This window comes from Lepidochelys kempii, chromosome 1 (assembly GCF_965140265.1).
Source record: "Lepidochelys kempii isolate rLepKem1 chromosome 1, rLepKem1.hap2, whole genome shotgun sequence".
NCBI classification, from domain to species: Eukaryota; Metazoa; Chordata; order Testudines; family Cheloniidae; genus Lepidochelys; species Lepidochelys kempii.
The window spans coordinates 10,771,896-10,792,124 of record NC_133256.1 but is presented as its reverse complement, the minus strand read 5'-3'; the positions used below and the strand labels follow the sequence as shown (position 1 = coordinate 10,792,124).

The following is a 20,229-nucleotide window of genomic DNA, read 5'->3' as shown; positions in this document are numbered from 1 at the left end:
CTCCTGCAAGGGAACCAGCCTCCGGCCCAGAGCAAGAGCCGCCCGGGGTCCAGGCTGGCCTGACCAAGCCCTGCCCGGCTCAGGCCACCTGGCGGTCGGTATCCTCCCTGCGGCCCGGGGCGGAGACGGGGGAACCGAGTTGCTGCGGAACTGCAGGTGTGAGACTCAGGAAGCGTAGGGGGATGCACGCGCTGCCGGACCGGGAGCGCGGGGGACGCGTTTGCCTGCCGGGCGCGCCCCCGCTCTTCCGGCCGGGCGGCGGGCGGGGATGCGCGCGGCGCTGGGGAAGGTATTGGCGCGGGGCAGGAGGGCGCCGGGGCGGGCGTTTCCCAGGGGCGGGGGAGGGATCGGCGGCGGCGGCGGCGGGCCGTGAGGGGTCATTAGCCCCGGTCCTGGCCACTCCGCCAGGAGCCGCCCCGCTGCCGGGTTTGCTGGTAAGTGATTGGGAGCCCAAGCGCGGCGCTCCCGGGGGAACGGCCAGCGAGTCCGCCGGGATCGCCTGGTCCGGCCTCCTGCGCCTGGGAGCCCCCAGGGCCTCGCTAGCCCAGCCCTGTAGCCGCGGGGTAGCCGTGTTCGTCTGCCTCCACAGAAACCCCCCCCCGCTGGAGACCCCCCAGCCTCTGACTGAGTTACTAAAACAGCCTCAAATCATGATTCAAAGGGCGGAAAACCCACCACTTGCTCAAATTCAGTCTAGCCAGTGGCCCGTGCCCCACAGCGCAGAGGGGGCCCCCGCGCCCCACAGCGCAGAGGGGGCCCCCGCGCCCCACAGCGCAGAGGGGGCCCCCGCGCCCCACAGCGCAGAGGGGGCCCCCGCGCCCCACAGCGCAGAGGGGGCCCCCGCGCCCCACAGCGCAGAGGGGGCCCCCGCGCCCCACAGCGCAGAGGGGGCCCCCGCGCCCCACAGCGCAGAGGGGGCCCCCGCGCCCCACAGCGCAGAGGGGGCCCCCGCGCCCCACAGCGCAGAGGGGGCCCCCGCGCCCCACAGCGCAGAGGGGGCCCCCGCGCCCCACAGCGCAGAGGGGGCCCCCGCGCCCCACAGCGCAGAGGGGGCCCCCGCGCCCCACAGCGCAGAGGGGGCCCCCGCGCCCCACAGCGCAGAGGGGGCCCCCGCGCCCCACAGCGCAGAGGGGGCCCCCGCGCCCCACAGCGCAGAGGGGGCCCCCGCGCCCCACAGCGCAGAGGGGGCCCCCGCGCCCCACAGCGCAGAGGGGGCCCCCGCGCCCCACAGCGCAGAGGGGGCCCCCGCGCCCCACAGCGCAGAGGGGGCCCCCGCGCCCCACAGCGCAGAGGGGGCCCCCGCGCCCCACAGCGCAGAGGGGGCCCCCGCGCCCCACAGCGCAGAGGGGGCCCCCGCGCCCCACAGCGCAGAGGGGGCCCCCGCGCCCCACAGCGCAGAGGGGGCCCCCGCGCCCCACAGCGCAGAGGGGGCCCCCGCGCCCCACAGCGCAGAGGGGGCCCCCGCGCCCCACAGCGCAGAGGGGGCCCCCGCGCCCCACAGCGCAGAGGGGGCCCCCGCGCCCCACAGCGCAGAGGGGGCCCCCGCGCCCCACAGCGCAGAGGGGGCCCCCGCGCCCCACAGCGCAGAGGGGGCCCCCGCGCCCCACAGCGCAGAGGGGGCCCCCGCGCCCCACAGCGCAGAGGGGGCCCCCGCGCCCCACAGCGCAGAGGGGGCCCCCGCGCCCCACAGCGCAGAGGGGGCCCCCGCGCCCCACAGCGCAGAGGGGGCCCCCGCGCCCCACAGCGCAGAGGGGGCCCCCGCGCCCCACAGCGCAGAGGGGGCCCCCGCGCCCCACAGCGCAGAGGGGGCCCCCGCGCCCCACAGCGCAGAGGGGGCCCCCGCGCCCCACAGCGCAGAGGGGGCCCCCGCGCCCCACAGCGCAGAGGGGGCCCCCGCGCCCCACAGCGCAGAGGGGGCCCCCGCGCCCCACAGCGCAGAGGGGGCCCCCGCGCCCCACAGCGCAGAGGGGGCCCCCGCGCCCCACAGCGCAGAGGGGGCCCCCGCGCCCCACAGCGCAGAGGGGGCCCCCGCGCCCCACAGCGCAGAGGGGGCCCCCGCGCCCCACAGCGCAGAGGGGGCCCCCGCGCCCCACAGCGCAGAGGGGGCCCCCGCGCCCCACAGCGCAGAGGGGGCCCCCGCGCCCCACAGCGCAGAGGGGGCCCCCGCGCCCCACAGCGCAGAGGGGGCCCCCGCGCCCCACAGCGCAGAGGGGGCCCCCGCGCCCCACAGCGCAGAGGGGGCCCGCCCCCGGGGTCTCCGCCACGCTGAACTGGAGGAAAATTCCTTCCCAGCCCCGAGTGTTGTGCGGTCAGTTAGACCCTGAGCATGTGAACGAAACCTGCCGGCCAGACACCTGGGAAATAATTCTCTGTCGTGACTCAGAGCCCTCCCACTCCAGTGTCCCATCTCTAGCTGTTTCAGAGTAACAGCCGTGTTAGTCTGTATTCGCAAAAAGAAAAGGAGTACTTGTGTTTGCTGATAGCAGTTGCAGATGGGCCGTATGCCAGGGTAGGCAGTCTCATCATACCATCCCCTCCATAAACTGATCAAGCTCAGTCTTGAAGCCGGTTGGGTTTTTTTTCCCCGCTGCTTCCCTTGCAAGGCTGTTCCAGATTTTTCACTCCTCTGATGGTTAGAAACCTTTGCCTAATTTCAAGCCTAAACTTATTGAGAGCCAGTTAAAATCCATTGTTCTTTTGTCAACACCGGCACTTAACTTAAATAATTCCTCTCCTTCCCTGGTGTTTATCTTTGTGATGTATTTATAGAGAGCAATCATATCTTCTCTCCTCCTTTGTTTGGTTAGGCTAAATGAGACAAACTCCTTAAGTCTCCTCTCATAAGGTAGGTTTCAGAGTAGCAGCCATGTTAGTCTGTATTCGCAAAAAGAAAAGGAGTATTTGTGGCACCCTAGAGACTAACAAATTTATCTGAGCATAAACTTTCATAAATTTGTTAGTCTCTAATGTGCCACAAGTACTCCTTTTCTTTTTTCTCATAAGGTAGGTTCTCCATTTCTCTGATCATCCTAGTAGCCCTTCTCTGCAGCTCTTCCAGACTGAATTAATCTTTCTTAACATGGGAGACTCTTAGCCGATGTCTACACAATAAGTGCTAGTGCGGCACAGTAGCATAGGCACTTGTTATGGTGATGGAAGAGGTTTTTCCATTGCTGTAATAAATCCAACTCCCTAAGAGGTGGTAGCTAAGTTGACGGTATAGTATTTCCATTGACAAAGCAGTGTCTATATCAGGGCTTAGATTGGCTTAACTATGTCTCTTGGCTGTGAAATTTTCACACCCCTGAGCACCGTAAAGTCAACCTAAGTTTTGGGTGTAGGCCAGGCCTTATTTATTATGAAAAGGAGTTGAATATAGTCACCCTTCTCCTTCATATGGAAAGTCTCATGTTCCTGTGCCAATTACAAATCCTCTGCTTGCATCAGGAGAGACCATGCAACGACCTGTGGGCTGCACTATTGAACTCTGTGGGTCATGCTTTGGCCACCCCTTCTTTCCTCAAAGGCCAGTGGGAGATTGTTTCCAATAGTGCATTTTGTATCAGAAAGCACTATTGTTCAGTATTTAGAGCAGGATAGTGGGAGTCAGGAGAACTTGGTTCTGTTCTGTGTGACCTCAGGAAGTCACTTATTCTCTCTGTGCCTCAGTTTCTTCATCTGTAAAATGGAGGGATCTGAAGATGTGTCTACATTGACAATTCTATGGAAATATCCCAAGTGGTGCACTAAAACCAGTGCAAATCCCCCAGTGTTAGCAATGGCAAACAGTGTGAGCAGTAGGGTGAGTTGGTCACCAGCCTTACCACCGTGTGGTCTTCCCCTACACTAGAGAAGGTATGGTAAAAGTTAGTTTTTTCATAGAATATCAGGGTTGGAAGGGACCTCAGGAGGTCATCTAGTCCAACCCCCTGCTCAAAGCAGGGCCAATCCCCAATTTTTGCCCCAATCCCTAAATGGCCCCTTCAAGGATTGAACTCACAACCCTGGGTTTAGCAGGCCAATGCTCAAACCACTGAGCTTGCCTTGTTTATGCTACCACTCCAAATGTGGCTATAACCAGAGGAACCGTTTGGAGATATTCCGAAAATGTCTAGTGTAGACGAGGCTTAAATACTGAGCTCTTGATGGATATTTAGAGCACTTTAGTCTGTCTTGTCTGTCTTTTGATATTTTTCCTCCTATCATAAATTGTGTCAGATATTTTGGGTGGACGCTAGATATTATCGCAGAGAAGAGGAATTGTATCTTTACCAAACCAGATACTGCTGGAGTAAATGGGAAGGTAATTAATATAGTTAGTTTAAGTTGAAGTCAGTGGAGTGACACCAGGGGTGAATTTGGTCAGTAGTGGGTCCCTTAATATCAAGTTACTGGAATACACATGTACAAGTGATCGAGTGTATGAAAGAGAAATTACAGTAATCTGTCTTCCTGTTATTCTGTGCCCTTTTGTGTTGTGGCAGTGTACTGAGAAGTGATGCTTTGCTTTAGGCACGTGACAACTGGTTGGGAAGTTTATTGGTACATTATGAATTTATTGAATTTTGTTAGGGAAGATGCATTCCAAGATGAATAAGCTAACAACTGACTGCTTTGAAAATCTTCATGCTTTTCTTACATGTTTGTTTGTGTTCTAACAATGTTGGTTTGTTGTAGGTTCTATGCCTGGGGAAGGAAATGTTTCTAAAACAGGCATTTGCTCTTAGCAGGTAAGGATTCTGAAATCTGACCGAGTAAATGTAAGATTCAAGATAACATTTTAAAATCCTGTCTCTTTTACAAACTGGCCTGGAAAACTTGTACATATATAAAAAATAAATCACTATACAGTTGAAAAATAATATCAGAGAAAGGTAAAACATTGAGATATAGTGAAAGGAATGTTTCATATGACATCTGGAAGCTGATGGAATAGCAGGATCTGTAGAAGAGATAGTTCCTTGCACCATCAGTGTAGGAAGAATGATCTAGTGCATGGGTGTCAAAACTCAAAACCCATGGACCAGATCAGGTGTGCATGATGTATTTGTGGCTCACATGCCATACTCATACTGTGCGGAATTTAAACTTTGTTTTTAAAATGAAAGTTCTAGACATCATGGCTGCAGCCATAATCTTCCAAATGTAATGTGGATGGGGTGTAAACCAATGTCATGATGTCTGTCTGAATTTGCAGAGAACTGAAAAAATGAGTCGGGGTGACCTACTCCTTATTAATTTGATCAGTGTATCATCTCTAAAGCCCACTGATGGTGTTGTAATGTCAGCATTAATGGATCACTGTAGCAGATGGAAAGATTGGAGGGGTGGGAGTGAAGTCCTCGAGGGGTGGGAATTGGGAGTTGCTGCAGAGAAAGAAAACAAGGATAGATAAATGTTTTAGTTACTATGTAAAAGCTATGTCTCCTCTATCTTTGTGTGCTCCTCCCACTGACATCAGAGGAGTCTCCAATGGGGATCAAGCAGAGTATGCCATCCTGAATTCCCACCCTAGCTCCCAACATAATGAAACATGGAATCTGGCTCTCTTTCCCTCAAATGAGTTTGACACTCTGGGTCTAGTGAATTGTGACTTGGGATACCTGGTGTTGATTCCCAGCTCAACCCCAGACTTGCCCTAGGTCCGTGTGACCTTGGGCAAGTCATTTAATCTGTCCTGTGCCAATTAATCTGTCCTGTGGGGATAATGCTACCCTACCCAACAGTGGTGGTGTGAGGTGCGCAGATAATGCAGGAACGAGGGCTGCAGTTCTGTAAAGATATAATCCATTTTCCACACTCTCTGCCTGTAATACCTGTCACTCAAGAATAATGACTTTCCATTTAGAGACTGAAAATCTATATAGTACTTTTATAAATGAAACAACAATAGCTTTTAACTTTCATCCTGGCTTTTCCTTTAGAGTAACAGCAGCCAGAGAGAGCCCCACCTGTGCTGTAGGTAAGAACTCGCTGTAGATTTTGAATACAATACACTAAAAACCTTCTTGTACCTGAAACGAATATTCACACTTGAGCCCTCATGTCACCTTGCTGTTTAATTCTTTAAACCAAATTTGAGCTGATTGATGGTGTTATAATAAATAATTCAGGTGGGCACTGGGCCAGCATTCAGTCACACCTTTGATCTGGCTGAAAATCCTCCTCTTGTTCCATTCCTAGGACTCTGCTAAGCAGAGAGTCCTAGTCAGACTGACTTTATGTTGTGGAGAAACATGTGCTAGAGACTATGGGCTGTATTCACAAAGAAATGTAGTGTCACCACACTTAACTTTTAGGTGCCTAGAAAATCCCTGGGATTCACAGAGTTTAGTGTGGCATCTCAGCTTTTTGTACAATGAATGTGGGGGAAGGTGCCTTGGAGTGGGATTCACAGAAGCCAGCACACTAGGTCGCTCTCCGCCTAAGATAGCCAATGGGAGATGCCAAGGAGAGCGGTGTGTTCTAAGCCCTGCCCCTCTTCTTGAACCTAAATCCAGACTGCAGGGAGGTACCGTCCCCTGCTTGAGATTCTTATCTGCAAACCTTCTCTTTGGGTTAGGTGTCTGCCCCATTTTTGGAACAAGCTGGATGGAGGAGGGGAGAGGAGGAGGAGGACCTCCCTCATAACTTTTAGCCCAGTGGTTAGGTTATCACCTGGGATGTGAGAGACTCCTGGTTCAATTCCGCCCTCTGCCTGATGAGAAGGGATTTGAACAGGGATCTGCTACTTAGCTGAGTGCCCTCGCCATTGGGCTATGGGATGTTCTGATATGGGGCTCTCCTGTTGAAGCTGTCTCACTGTGAGTAAATAATTTAAAATTTTATTGGAGCAGGGGGACTGGACTCTGTGTCTCCCACTTCCCAGTGTGAGTGCTCCAGCCACCAGGCTAGGAAGTTATTCTCATGCTTGTGCTTGCTCTCTCTCTCTGTCCCAATAATTTTTTCATTATTTATTGCCAGAGGAACAACTTCAAACAAAGAGGGTGAGGGAGCCCTATATCAGAATATCCAATAGACCAGTGGCTAAGGGACTCACCTGAGAGGTGGCAGATCCCTGTTCAGATCCCTTTTCCTCATCAGGTGGAGGGGGAAGTTGAATGGGGGGTCTCCTACATCCCAGGCGAGTGTCCTAACCACTGGACTAAAAGTTATGAAGGAATCTTCTTCCTCCTGTTCTCCCCTTTCCTGCCTTCCCCCGGCAGCCATTTGATGTAAGCTTGCCTACAGGCACCTGATCCAGTAGGTAAGCTCTGGACATTACCTGATTGGGTCCCACGGGCGAGTAATTAGGGGGAGGAACACCGGTCCTTCCTCCAGATTGTGCATCGCTTTGGGGCTTAGGTTTCTGGATGCCTGGAGTGGGGCTGCAGTGCACATGCTCAGAAGCTGAACTGTAGATGCCCACAGAACTTTTACTGCAAAAACGTAGGTGCCGGGTGAATTTACCCCACAGTGTTTGTCAGTAGCTGAAGGTTTTTTTGTGAATCCCAGTGGGGCCTCATTCTGAGATTTAGGTGCCTAACGTGACAGTCAGTCCCCTAAGTCCTTTTGTGAATCTAGCCCAGGGGTCTCAAACTCAAATGACCACGAGGGCCACATGAGGACTAGTACATCAGCCCGAAGGCTGCACCACTGACCACCCCAGCCCCGCCCCCACTCCACCACTTCCATGAGGCCCCGCCCTGCCCCTCCTCTTCCCACCCCTTCCCTGCCCCCATTCCAACCTCTTCCCCAAAATCCCCACCCCAACTCCGCCCCCTCCATGTCCCCAGGGGGGGCAGAAGGGGGGCAGGGTGTGTCAGGGAGCTCAGGGCAGGGGGTCGGGGTGCAGCAGGGGGCTCAGGGCAAGGGGTTTGGCTGCAGGAGAGGTTTGGGGGGGGGGCGGGTCCAGCCCGGCACGCACCGGGGGCAGGGCAGGCTCCCTCCCTGTCCGCTTGCCTTACCCCTGCGCCGCTCCAGGAAGCGGCCGGGACCTGGGGGGGCACAGGGGTCTGTGTGTTGCCCTGGCTGCGCCTCCAGGTACCTCCCCCAAAGCTCCGCAGGGAGCTGGCGGGCCGTGTGTTTGAGACCTCTGGTCTAGCCCAATACTCCCTGTCTACACTGGGTCAGGAACTCTTAGTGGAACCAGTTTTAAACCCAATTTAAGTTTCCATCTACACTTCAGTATCTACTGTGCTGGTGGATTCTGTTACAACACAGCAGTCCTCTGACGTGATTAAAACACAGTTTGGTCTTGAAGTGTAGACAGGGTCTAGTGTGTTCTTGAACCCTGCTTGTTCAAGGTATTGTGTTTCAGTCTAAAAAATCGCCTGACTCTGGGGTGCCCTTATTAAAGTTAAGGCTGTAGGGACAGCACTTTGCCCCAGAGTAATGAGAACAAACAAGGGCTTGTCTTTTCTTTGGATACATGAATATTTGAAGCAGGACTGGATTTAAGGATAACTGGGAACCTGGATCCATCACAGTTTCACCACTACCATCATGCTCCAGCCCTTTCCATGCTGAACTCCTTGAATGTCCTGTTAGGGATCCCTTCCCTTTCTCCCAGTCTATTGTGGTCTGCCAAGTCACTACCCTTGCCTCATTTATATCTCACCTGAGAACTTGACAAGAGACAATGGGACATGCCCCCCAACCTTCCTTATGTGCAACAAATATTTACTCCTCCCCCAATACTTAACTGAACCACTGTGGTGTGTTGGGTACATGACTAACCCTGAGTAACCTACAGTGTAGACTAGGGCAGGGACATGTCTTCTGTGTGAAGCATCTTGCCCACCTCTGGCCACTCTAAAGCAGTGGTTCTCAACCAGGGGTATGCATACGCTTGAAATATTATTTATATAATATATATTTGTTATTATAATATAAATAGCAATATTGCATTTACAGCAACTCATCTAGGTATTTACCTAGTTTTACAACAGGCTACATAAAAAGCAAGTGCAAACTAAAATTTCATACAATGACTGGTTTATACTGTTCTATATACTATACACTGAAATGTAAGTACAATATTTATATTCCAATTGATTTATTTTATAATTATATGATAAAAATGAGAGTAAGCAATTGTTCAGTAACAGTGTGGCTGTGACACTTTTGTGTCTTTAGGTCTGATTTTGTAAGCACGTAGTTTTTAAATGAGGTGAAACTTGGGGTACGCAAGACAAATCAGACTCCTGAAAGGGGTACAGTAGTCTGGAAAGGTTGAGAACCACTGCTCTAAAACACCTCATTACAGACAGAAAGACTCTTCTTCCAGGTTTCTGCCCCTGCCAGCCCCACCTCTCCTCAGTAGATTCCTGGAGAACTCCTAGCTTCCATACTGTTACTGCTTTATCAGGAGAGGAGTTGTCTGACCTTTAACTTGAAATGTATGTGTTCTGTCTTCCTCTTTAAAGGCAGCACGTTGCTGAGCTGCAACAGACACTACAGGTCCCAGCCTACCCATGGCATTGGGAGGTTCAGACACCTGCTTCCGCTGGAGGTAGGCATTTCAGTGCTCTGACGGTGTTGACTTTCAATCAATTCGGATACATTTACAGACTAATTAAAATGTTGGTGCTGCTAATTCTGTGGGCTTCTGAGTATCCAAGTGAAGATTATGCTGCTTTCCTGCTGCCTCTCCCAGCAGAGATTGTTGTACAATGAGAAATATCCTATTCAAAGCACTGCACAAATATTTTCTTGCGTTCATTACTTCCTTATTTAAGTCTCTAATTGGTTCGGCTAATGGAAACTATTAATTATGTTGAACTTAACCAAACCAATCACAAGCCATTGCTGAATATTAGTGAGTAAAGTCTTGGTCCATTTTGAACTTTTTCCTTTACCTGGAATTTGGAAAAGACATTTCTGGATAAATGAAACAATAATTCGTCTAGACAGGTGCCTCGAAGGCAGAGGCTGAAATAGGAGCAGTTTGTTCCAACTCCTTAGTTCCTTCTGGAAGAAGTAGTTTTTCATGCTAAGCATACATTGTCCAGGCAAGTGTGGTGCTTCTAGAGGGCCTGTCATCCCAATTAAGTCTCAGAACACTTCTGTAAATTAGGTGTTATCCTGAATTTTACAACTGGGAAAATGAACACAGAGAAGCCTTGACTTGCCTAAGATTATTCAGCAAATCAGCGTTAGAGGTGGGTATAGACTCCAGGCTACCAGTCCTCTGCTCTAACCACTACTGGGCATGAATCTTGTATAGTTAGACATTTCCAAGAATGCTGAAGGGTATTTCACTTTCTTATAGCTTTCAAAGAGGAAAAGGGACAGGATACGGATGAAGGAGATTAGTGCTGGATCAGATCATGCATATGGAGACCTGAACATACAGATGACTGCGTACGACATGTGCCTGGTGGAGCATTTTGCTCAATATGTTCATAAACTCTGCAACCGATTCTCCATTAGAGTGATCGAAAGGTATAAAGGCCACCCCTGCATGTGATCTCTGTGTGTTTACATGACATGCCATATGTTCTTTGGTTTTGCTGGGGTACAGTACAAAAATAAGAGCCTTGCAGGTGAAGGTGTTACACCAGGGATGGGCAAACTTTTTGGCCTGAGGGCCACATCTGGATATGGAAATTATATGGCGGGCCATGAATGCTCACGAAATTGGGGTTGGGGTGTGGGAGGGAGTGAGGACTCTGGCTGGGGGTGTGGGCTCTGGGGTGAGGCCAGAAATAAGTTCAGGGTGCACGAGGGGGCTCCCCCCTGGGGCAGGGGGTTGGGGTGCAGTGGGGTGAAGGCTCTGGCTGGGGGTGCAGGCTCTGGGGTGGGGCTGGGGGTGAGAGGTTTGGTGTGCAGGAAGGTGCTCCGGGCTGGGACCAAGGGTTCGGATGGCGGGAGAGGGATCAGGGCTGAGCCAGGGGGTTGGGGCGTGGGAGGAGGTCAGGGGTGCAGGCTCCGGGCAGCGCTTACCTCTGCGTACTGCACCATCTGCAGATCCTGCTCTTGCAGCTCCCATTGGCCGCGGTTCCCGGCCAATGGGAGCTGCAGGGGTGGCGCTTGGGGCAGGGGCAGTGTGTGGAGCCCCCTGGCTGCCGCTACACATGGGAGCTGGAGGGGGGGACATGCTGCTGCTTCTGGGAGCCACGCAGAGTCACGGCACGTGCGGAACAGGGCAAGCCCCAGACCCCACTCCCCGGTGGGAGCTCAGGGGCAGGATTAAAATGTCTGACGGGCAGTAGTTTTCCCACCCCTGTGACATTTGTGTGTGTCTGAATTTTCCTCTCTGATCTGTATGATGATTCTCTTGAATTTATTCTGTTCTTTCAGTCTCCATGGGCTCTTGACTGACCTCACTGAGAGCTCTGTTCAAGTAGGAAAAGCCACAGGATGGGTATCAATAGACTGGCTGTGCAGATCACAGGGAAGAATTTAGCTCTCAGTTTTCAGTTGGTGGAGAAAGGGGCATTAGCCTGTGGTCTGAGCACAGGAATGGGAAAGGGGAATTTCTGAGTTCTAATCCTGGCTACTCCATGGACTTGCCACCTCTCTGCCCAAGCTTTTCCATCTGCAAAATGTGTTGACTAATGCCTGCTTACCTCACAGGTCTTGAGGATGGCTGGACGTGGGTAGAGTTCTTTGAAGATGAAAAGTGCCACAAATCTAATTAGAGTCCTAGCACTCCATGTGTCTTTTCCACATGTTGTGAGGTGTTAAAATGCCCTGTCAGTTGCGCTGGATTCTTTTCCTCTTGACACATTTCACTTTTGTCTGTGTCTCAGAAAAGAAATGGGGCATGTAATGCAGACAGAGCTTCTGCTGATTTGAGTCAGATTTTGTTCCCGTACATCTGTTGCGTGGATGGATCTCTCCTCACTGCCCCACATTTAGAGACAAGGTCACTTTTCACCCACTCTGTCTTGATCTTTTTCTCCTCTAAAAGCTCTGATAATTACAGTAGCACCATGGAGCTTGGATCAGGCAGAACAGTGACTTGTGGGCTTTGTCCTACAAATTCTTTGTTCCACCACAGCTATAATTTCCCTAAAAATAGGACAAGAGACCCTTCAAAGTATTGTATTTTAATTTGCTTTCCAAAGACATGGAAAGGCTTGTCACAAGGCAGCTTTCGTGAAGGGGCTGGACTGCACTTTTTCAGTTTATAAATAGCAGAGACGAGATTGAACTAGATGTGGGGGGAGAATTGAACTAGCTCTTCTCCAGGGACCCCAATATTGTTGCCAGGATTTACGCTTTCACTTTGTTTCACATTGGAGATGTGAAGGATCTGACCTGCTGCACCATTGTCTGCCTGAGTCTGCAGATCACCTGTAACAACAGCTCTATGATGTGTGAATTATTCCTGTTCATCTAGATACGATATTAACTCTAGATGCTAATGATGACATTTAACATGTCAACATTAACCATTTCCCTGCTGTCCTACAGTGGGCATCTACAGAGAGGGTTTCATTAAGGAAATGTTCTTTGAATGTATTTTCTTGTCAGATCCATACTAACCCCACCCCTCTCTTCTAGGTTAGAGTCGTGGTGCTCTCCTCGAGATAGCGTGGGGGGATCTCTTATAACCGTGGTTCCAATGTTAGATCTGAGAATCGAACTGTGCTGTTCTGAATGCTTCTGTGGATTATGTGGCAGGGCGTGCGACTCCTGCAGTGTCTTTGCAGAGCAATAATTGTGGGACGAAACCATGCCATCTGTTTCACTTCAGTGAGGGTTATGCACAAAGCTTATCTGTAAATGTGTGCAGCCATGACCATCCCCTGTGATAAGTGCTGATTCCTTTGGGGTCTTCATGATGTTGTCCAAGGGACCTGTCATAACTACTGTGAAAGGATGTTAGCACATATGGGAATCTGTGCCCGAATGCTGTTTAATGTATGCATGGTGCGTAATGCTCACTGTTTAAACCCTATTTAAAAATGTAAAGAAGGTGAATTGACTTTTTTAGACTCTTGTACAGTGGTTCTCAAACTTTTGTACCAGTGACCCCTTTCATGTAGCAAGTGTCTCAGTGCAATACCCCCTTATAAATTAAAAACACTTTTTAATATATTTAACACCATTATAAATGCTGGAAGAAAAGTGAGATCTGGGATGGGGGCTAATAGCTCATGACCCCCCATGTAATAACCTCGTGACCCCTGGAGGGGTCCCAACCCCCAGTTTGAGAACCCCTACTCTTGTATGAGGTGCTGTATCAACAGCCGTGGAGTTGAAAGTCCTGCATGCGTAGACCAGTTGTGATGGTCTCTTTCTGCAATGTGGATGCTCTAGACAAACTGGGACCACTCACAAATGTCATATAATTCAGTGAACAGCTGTCAAATGGCAGAGACTTAAATTAAAAGGCTCTTGGATCCCATTTGGATATCCCACTGAGATCAGACTAGATGATCTTATGGTCCCGTCTGCCCGCAAACTCTATGGATCACCAATCCCTCGAGTCCTCCAACCCCCTGTTAAACATTTAAGAACAAGACCCACAGATGCTTGGAAATTAATATGCCTTCTGCTCGGCGCCTATGAATAGTTACAGGAAGAGCCCACAACGAAGATGACTGCTTCATACCCTAGGCTGTGGTTATTACATAAATTGTTACTTGTATTACAGTAATGCCTGCATGCCTCAACTGAGGGCAAGACCCCATTGTGCTAGGGGCTGTACACATAGTACAGACAAAGTAGGGGAGAAAAGAAGTATTAGCAACCTTTGAGTGAGGCCAGAGATATTAAATGATTTGGTCAGGGTCACCCAGGAAGTCTGTGGCTGACATGACCATTGAACCCAGACCTCCTGAGTGAGAGTCCAGTGCCTTTAACCACCAGATCATCCCTCCTCGCTAATTGAATTGCAGTACAAGCGGTTCGCACGGTGGGCCAAATTCTGTTCTCATTTGCACCATTGTAAATCCAGAGTAACACCACTGAAATCTGTAGATTTACACTGATGTAAATGTGAACAGAATTTGGCCAAGTATCTCTCCTTTGTACATACTAGGCCCATTTTGGTGAAAATAAAGTCTTTCTAACTGGCAAGTTACACCAGCCATTTCTTACTCTTCTTAATAACCATTGTGAAAGACACAAGTCAGTTAATGTACCTGGTTTAATTTTCATTCGCAGTAACTATGTACTAGATGTTTGCTTTAAATCTCTCTTTCAGCAACAAAGGCATTGAATAAAGTTATCTCCTCTTGTGTTAGCATTTGTGCCCAAAAGAGCTTCTGGGCAGCAGGAATGCTGTGGACTTATCTCTGTCCTGTCACACAAGTGATTATACAGCCCTGCTTGTGTCAGCCCCTAATGCAGTCTTCCTTGTTTGCATAGTTAATTTCTCATGAATGCTTCATCTCATCCCATGTTCTCTTCTGCTGAAAGTTCACTCATTCCTGCCAAGGGCTGTCAACATTTCCCCGATTGCTGATAGCTGAATTGTTGTTTCTACAGCTATGCGATGCCCACTAAAACCACGGAGGTAATGGTCATGCAGGAGCAAGGGTCCAGGCTGTACCCAGATGCTGTTCTTACAACCCACCAGCGAGTTGTACAGGTATGAAATTTTGTTTGCCTATAATGAAGCTCTGCTCTTGCATAGCACTTTACATCTGAAGATCTCAAAGCACCGAACTAACTCTCTAACCACTTGTATGTGGAAACTGAGGCACGAAGAAATTAATTAACTAAAAGTCACACAGTGAGCCGCTTGCAGAGTGGAGAGCCCAGAAGGCTTGTCTCTCATCTCTAACTTTTAGAGGTACTATCTCTTTTACACTAAATGGTCGACAGTACGGATGGAAAAGTCATAACGAGATATTTGTCCAAACGCTTCTTTACTGGCTGCTATCACCGTGAAGTGATTTGTAATAATTTTTTTAAGCTCACTGGTTATATTGACCCTTAGCAGTTTTTAAACTAGAATCTGTTTCCTCAGTGATGCTTTCCCCCTCATCTTATAGCTACATACACTCAGACTTGTGCTTAAACCTTTTCTGGGTTAAACTTTCGAAGCTTTAAAAGGTAGAAGTTTTCCACGGCACAGAGCTGATGCTGAGAACTTTCAGAGTTGACACTGATGTCCCAAGTTTTCCATGGCAGGTTCTGTGGTAGGGATCCAGACATTAGCAACAATTTAACCTGAATTAAAAAAAACTATGCTGTGCATGAATGTGTCTCTGTACCTACAGTGCGTGCACACGCCAACGCATACATCTGTATGTCAGTCTTTCTGCTTCTCAGTAGCAGAGTTAAAGAAGTTAAGTGGTATAGGAAAGGGCCAGGAGATGTATTTTCAACTGAGTCAGGAAAACAGTGAGCTGGAGAGATACAAAATGCATGCTCCAGACAGCAGCAGCTGCAGTGGAGGTTCTCGCACAGAGGGTGGGGATACTGTGGGCAGGAATGTGGGGTGGTTCATGTCAAAACTGGACATGTTGGTTTACAGTGTGCATGGAAGATGACCTGCAAACTAAAGTTACGTACATTGGCCTGGAGTGATTGGACTGCAAGGGTCTTGTTTGGGCTCCACCTTGGGCTTGCATTGAAATCGACTCCTTTGCTGTGCCATTAATGTAACAGGTCCACTCGGTGTTTGGCTTTTCTCGTGCAGCATTTCCTTTCTTCTTTTAGATCAGTGGTTTGAGTTCAACGTTTGCTCCTGTACTCTTGGAGGTTATTCAGAGTAACCAGCCCGAAGGGGTCCATCTGTCGGTGAAAGAGGTACCTTTAAGTTTACTGACGTGTTCACATTTAGAAAGTGTTTACTATATATGTGGTGAAATCTGCCTCACAACAGCACAGAACAAGGTCTTGATCCTGAGAAGACCCGCCTCTCCCATTGATGTGTGGGTGCCCAACGCGCCTCAGACTAAGACCCCCACTTGGTCAGTTGGCCTACGTGACACTGTCTCCTCTGCTCGTTGACCAATGCCCTGGATAGCATTTGGACTTCTGTATCCTGTGACATGCCTTCCCTGCCACCAACACCTTTCCAACCAACTCCCATTACCACCCATGAGGAGCGTGGATTGTAAATGGCTTTGCACCTGGAGAAAATCTCCAGGGTTCAGAGTAGGATACTTTCCTTTCAGTACTACGCAGTGCTTATACTGCACCTTTCATCCAAGGATCACAAAGTCCTTTATGGAGCAGGGAAATACCGTCCCTCTTTTACAGGTGAAGAAACAGATTGATAATTGACTTATGCAAGATTAATGAGTTGAGTCGGTGGTAGACTAGGAATGGAACCCAGAAGCCAAGCGCCCTCCTGTAACTATTAGATCACACTTCCTCCTGGGAAGAGGGTTTGTTTGCTTTCTGCAGAAGCTCATTCTTATATTCTGTTTCACCAGAGCACTGAGGCGAGCCAGAGTTCACACTCCTTGGCTGGGCTCTGGGTAGAGAGAAACTTTGCTGCACCGGGGTGGGGTGAGGAAAATTTAAGCCCTCAAGCCTCTATACATTGTATGTCCTTGTATTACAAAAGCAAATCAGCTCTGGGGGGCCCTGTTTCCTCAAGGTAGTTTTTGTGGACCAAAAAATATGCAATGTCAGTGATGCTTTCTGCATCCGTGGACTACATTAGCCTTTGGTAACCCAGAAGAGGGATGTGGAGCTCCGGATGGTCTTGTGAAGTTCTGGAGAGATGGCAGCTCTACAATAGTGCGTAGATGCTAAGAGGATGGGATAATAATAATAATAATAGTAATAAGTAAAGGACTGAATCAAAGGGCTTTGGTGAGCTTTGGATCAGGCCCTAAGATAGGTAGATCTTCCATTTCCCCCTCCTTCCAATAAAATAAACTGTATCTGTCTCTGAAAATGAACTTCTACAATTTGCATTGATAGCTGCACTTAACCATCTCCATATGTTTAATGGTTTGTCCAGTTTTGTTTACTCTTAATTTATGCATCCACATTAGCTCATGATCTGTAAACCTCAGAAGGTAACTCACCAAGCAGGACAGCTACAGGTAGTTGCTGTGGAAACCTAGGGAAGGGATACATTTCACAGTGCAGTGTGTAAGCTACCCCAGTCTGTGTGTGCTATTTAGGGTTTATGTATGTGTCTGTATTGCTTATTCACTGAGTCAAGACTTCTGCACTCATGTGCTGATTCTCTTCACTTACACCCATGCGACTCTATTGACTTCAGTGGAGTTACTCCTGATTTAGACCATCTTAAGGGGGCGGAGAATCAGACAGTCAGTCACCAGCTTCAGTTAAGTCCCTGTTAAGATTCCTTTTATAACACATTTTGTAGAAGAAATAAATTCTTGGCTCTCGGAAAGACTTCCCCTCACAGTTCTGTATGAGTCACTCGCTGCACAAACAAATACTGATACCCAACTATGCAATGGATTCTGAAGAGTGTGTGGTTCAGGGCAAGGTACTGAGAATTAGAGCCCTTGAATTCTATTCCTGGCTCTGCCACTGATTCACTATGTCCTTGGGTGAGTCTCTTAACCTCTCTCTGACTTCATATCCCCATCTGTAAAACACTGATTCTGAGCCTGCCTTAGAGGAGTGATGTAATGCTTGATTTGTTAATGGATGTAAAGTGCTTTGGAATCCTTGGATGAAAGATACTACAGATTAGTTCAAAATAGAACTGTCGATTAAACACCCTTAACTCACGTGATTAACTCAAAGTTAATCACAATTAAAAAAATTAATCATGATTAATCAGTTTTAATCGCACTGCTAAAATATAGAATACCAATTAAAATTCATTAAATATTTTTGGATGTTTTTCTATATTTTCAAATATAGTGATTTCAATTACAACACAGAATACAAAGTGTATAGTGCTCACTTTATATTGTTTTGATTACAAATATTTGCTCTGTAAAAGTGATAAACAAAAGAAATAGTATATTTTAATTCACCTTATACAAATACTGTAGTGCAAACTCTTTATCGTGAAAGTGCAATTTACAAATGTAGATTTATTTTTTGTTACATAACTGCAACACAAAAACAAAACAATGTAAAACTTTAGAGCCTACAAGTCCACTCAGTTGTGGGTCCGCACTGCTTTGGATCGTTGTTGAGCAGAACCCGTTGTCAGCATGGACGCATGTCCTCTGGAATGGTGGTTGACGCATGAAGGGACTTATGAATCTTTAGCGCATCTGGCATGTAAATATCTTGTGACCCCAGCTACAACAGTGCCATGCGAATGCCTGTTTTCACTTTCAGGTGACATTGTAAACAAGAAGCGGGCAGCATTATCTCCCGTAAATATAAACTTGTTTGAGCAATTGGCTGAAGTAGGACTGAGTGGACTTGTAGGCTCTAAAGTTTTACCTTGTTTTGGTTTTGAGTGCAGATATTTTTGTACATAATTCTACATTTATAAGTTGCGCTTTCATGATAAAGAGATTGCACTACAGTATTTGTGTGAGGTGAACTGAAAAATACTATTTCTTTTGCTTTTACAGTGCAAATATTTGTAATAAACATATAAAGTGAACACTGTACACTTTATATGCTGTGTTGTAATTGAAATATATTTATTTGAAAATGTAGAAAACATCCAAATATTTAAATAGCATTCTATTATTTTTAACAGTACAATTAATCGTGCAATTAATTTTTTTAATCGCTTGACAGCCCAAGTTCAAAATATTATTTTAGAGATTAAAACATACTGAGTTCCTGAGTTATGATAGTGCCACATGTCAAGCTCTGTTTTCATGGAGGCTAGGTCCATCAATGGCTATTAGCCAGGAGGGGCAGGGATGGTGTCCCTAGCCTCTGTTTGCCAGAAGCAGGGAATGGGTGACAGGGGACTGATCACTTGTTCTGTTGATTCCCTCTGGGGCACCTGGCATTGGCCACTGTCGGAAGATAGAATACTGGGCTAGATGGACCTTTGGTCTGACCTAGTATGGCCGTTCCTATGAAAATGTTCCAGCACTGCTTGGCTCAGTAGAACTGTGAACACTTACTTACCACCAAGCCCTTGGTATAGTACAGAACATTGGCACGGCCGATATCAGGAGATAATTGTCTTGCTATTACCTTGGAACATAATCAAGACTTATTCCTATTTCCTCCATTTCTCCTCCCCACAGCATACAGAGGCAGACTTCAAGGTTCGATTAAAGGCTCGACCGGAACTTGAAGAGCTGATGGCGCAAATGAGCTGAGCCAGTGTCCAGCTAAAACTATCCAATCCATTTCAAAGCCGTCTTTGTGAAGCCATAGCATCCCTTAATTGGCTCCTGGTAGCCTTCAAAGGCAACTCTTAATATGGTCTTATTGATATGTTTATTGCTTGGAAGATGTTTCCACTGCCCTGTTCAGGAGCTTATTTTAATGAAATCAAATGTACCCATTGTGTATCTGACCAACTGGTGCTTTTTTGTAGAGAGATTTGCAGCCGTGTGGTGATGAAAAGGCTGGATCGCATGTCTGATTCCTTCACCCTCATTCCTGTTTGTTCTGCCTTGGGTGCCTTTTCTACACATTGGTTTAGAAATAGAGGGCCCAATCTGCAGTCTTTTCTCAGTCAAAATTCCCACCACGGTCTAGAATTGCAGGCTTGTGCCCAAAGGTCCTGCTCTAGTTCTTGCTGGAGAAAATAGGATTCTTTCCATACACTGCTGCGGGAGCTGAGTCGGGCCCAGATCGAGGGAAGATAGACAGAGCTAAGATGGGAGGCAGTGATGGACCTCGGTTGTTACCAGCTGCCCTCACTGTGGAGGAGGTGTCTGTTTATTCTCAATGAGCCAGATAAAGGTGAATGTCACTGTCAGGCGGCAGGGAAAAATCCCGTCCAAACTTCAGATGTGATGCTCAATTTAATCCTGTTCCAGAAACACTATAGGTAACATTTGATCCAGAATATACCCCCAAATGCTACTGGTTTTAACGCAGTTGTCTAGTTAATTTCCTACAGCGAAGGCTATAATAATTCCTTGCACTTGTATAGCCCCTTTCATGGGAGGTTTTCAAAGCATTTTGCCAACCTGGATGGAGCCTCCACATCCCTGTGAGGGGTGGAAAGTACTAATCACAAACGAGAGATCCTGATTCACAAGTGGCTGAATAATCACGAGATGAGTCAGCAACAGAAAATGACCTCGTCAAAGGCCAATAACAGTGACTGTTGGACCACTGTCAACCAATCAGATTACACAGGAAAATTACTCGCCTGGGCTTGTATCTGACTCTTATTCTTCATCTCTGGTGAAGAATAATTTTCCTCTGGATCTGCCCTTGACAACAGGCATATATGATTTTTTTTTT

General features: G+C 48.5%; 1 protein-coding gene across 1 annotated transcript; it reads left to right on the top strand.

Annotated features, from left to right (window-relative positions):
* The first annotated feature begins 253 nt into the window (after window positions 1-253).
* MRPL48 (mitochondrial ribosomal protein L48) lies at window positions 254-19,320 on the top strand. The gene is given in 9 exon segments (XM_073334571.1): window positions 254-294; window positions 296-434; window positions 4,678-4,730; window positions 5,925-5,962; window positions 9,408-9,493; window positions 10,253-10,425; window positions 14,425-14,527; window positions 15,604-15,693; window positions 19,053-19,320. Coding segments are annotated over 9 exon segments (783 nt in total). The 5' UTR covers window positions 254-268; the 3' UTR covers window positions 19,128-19,320.
* Window positions 19,321-20,229: the final 909 nt, after the last annotated feature.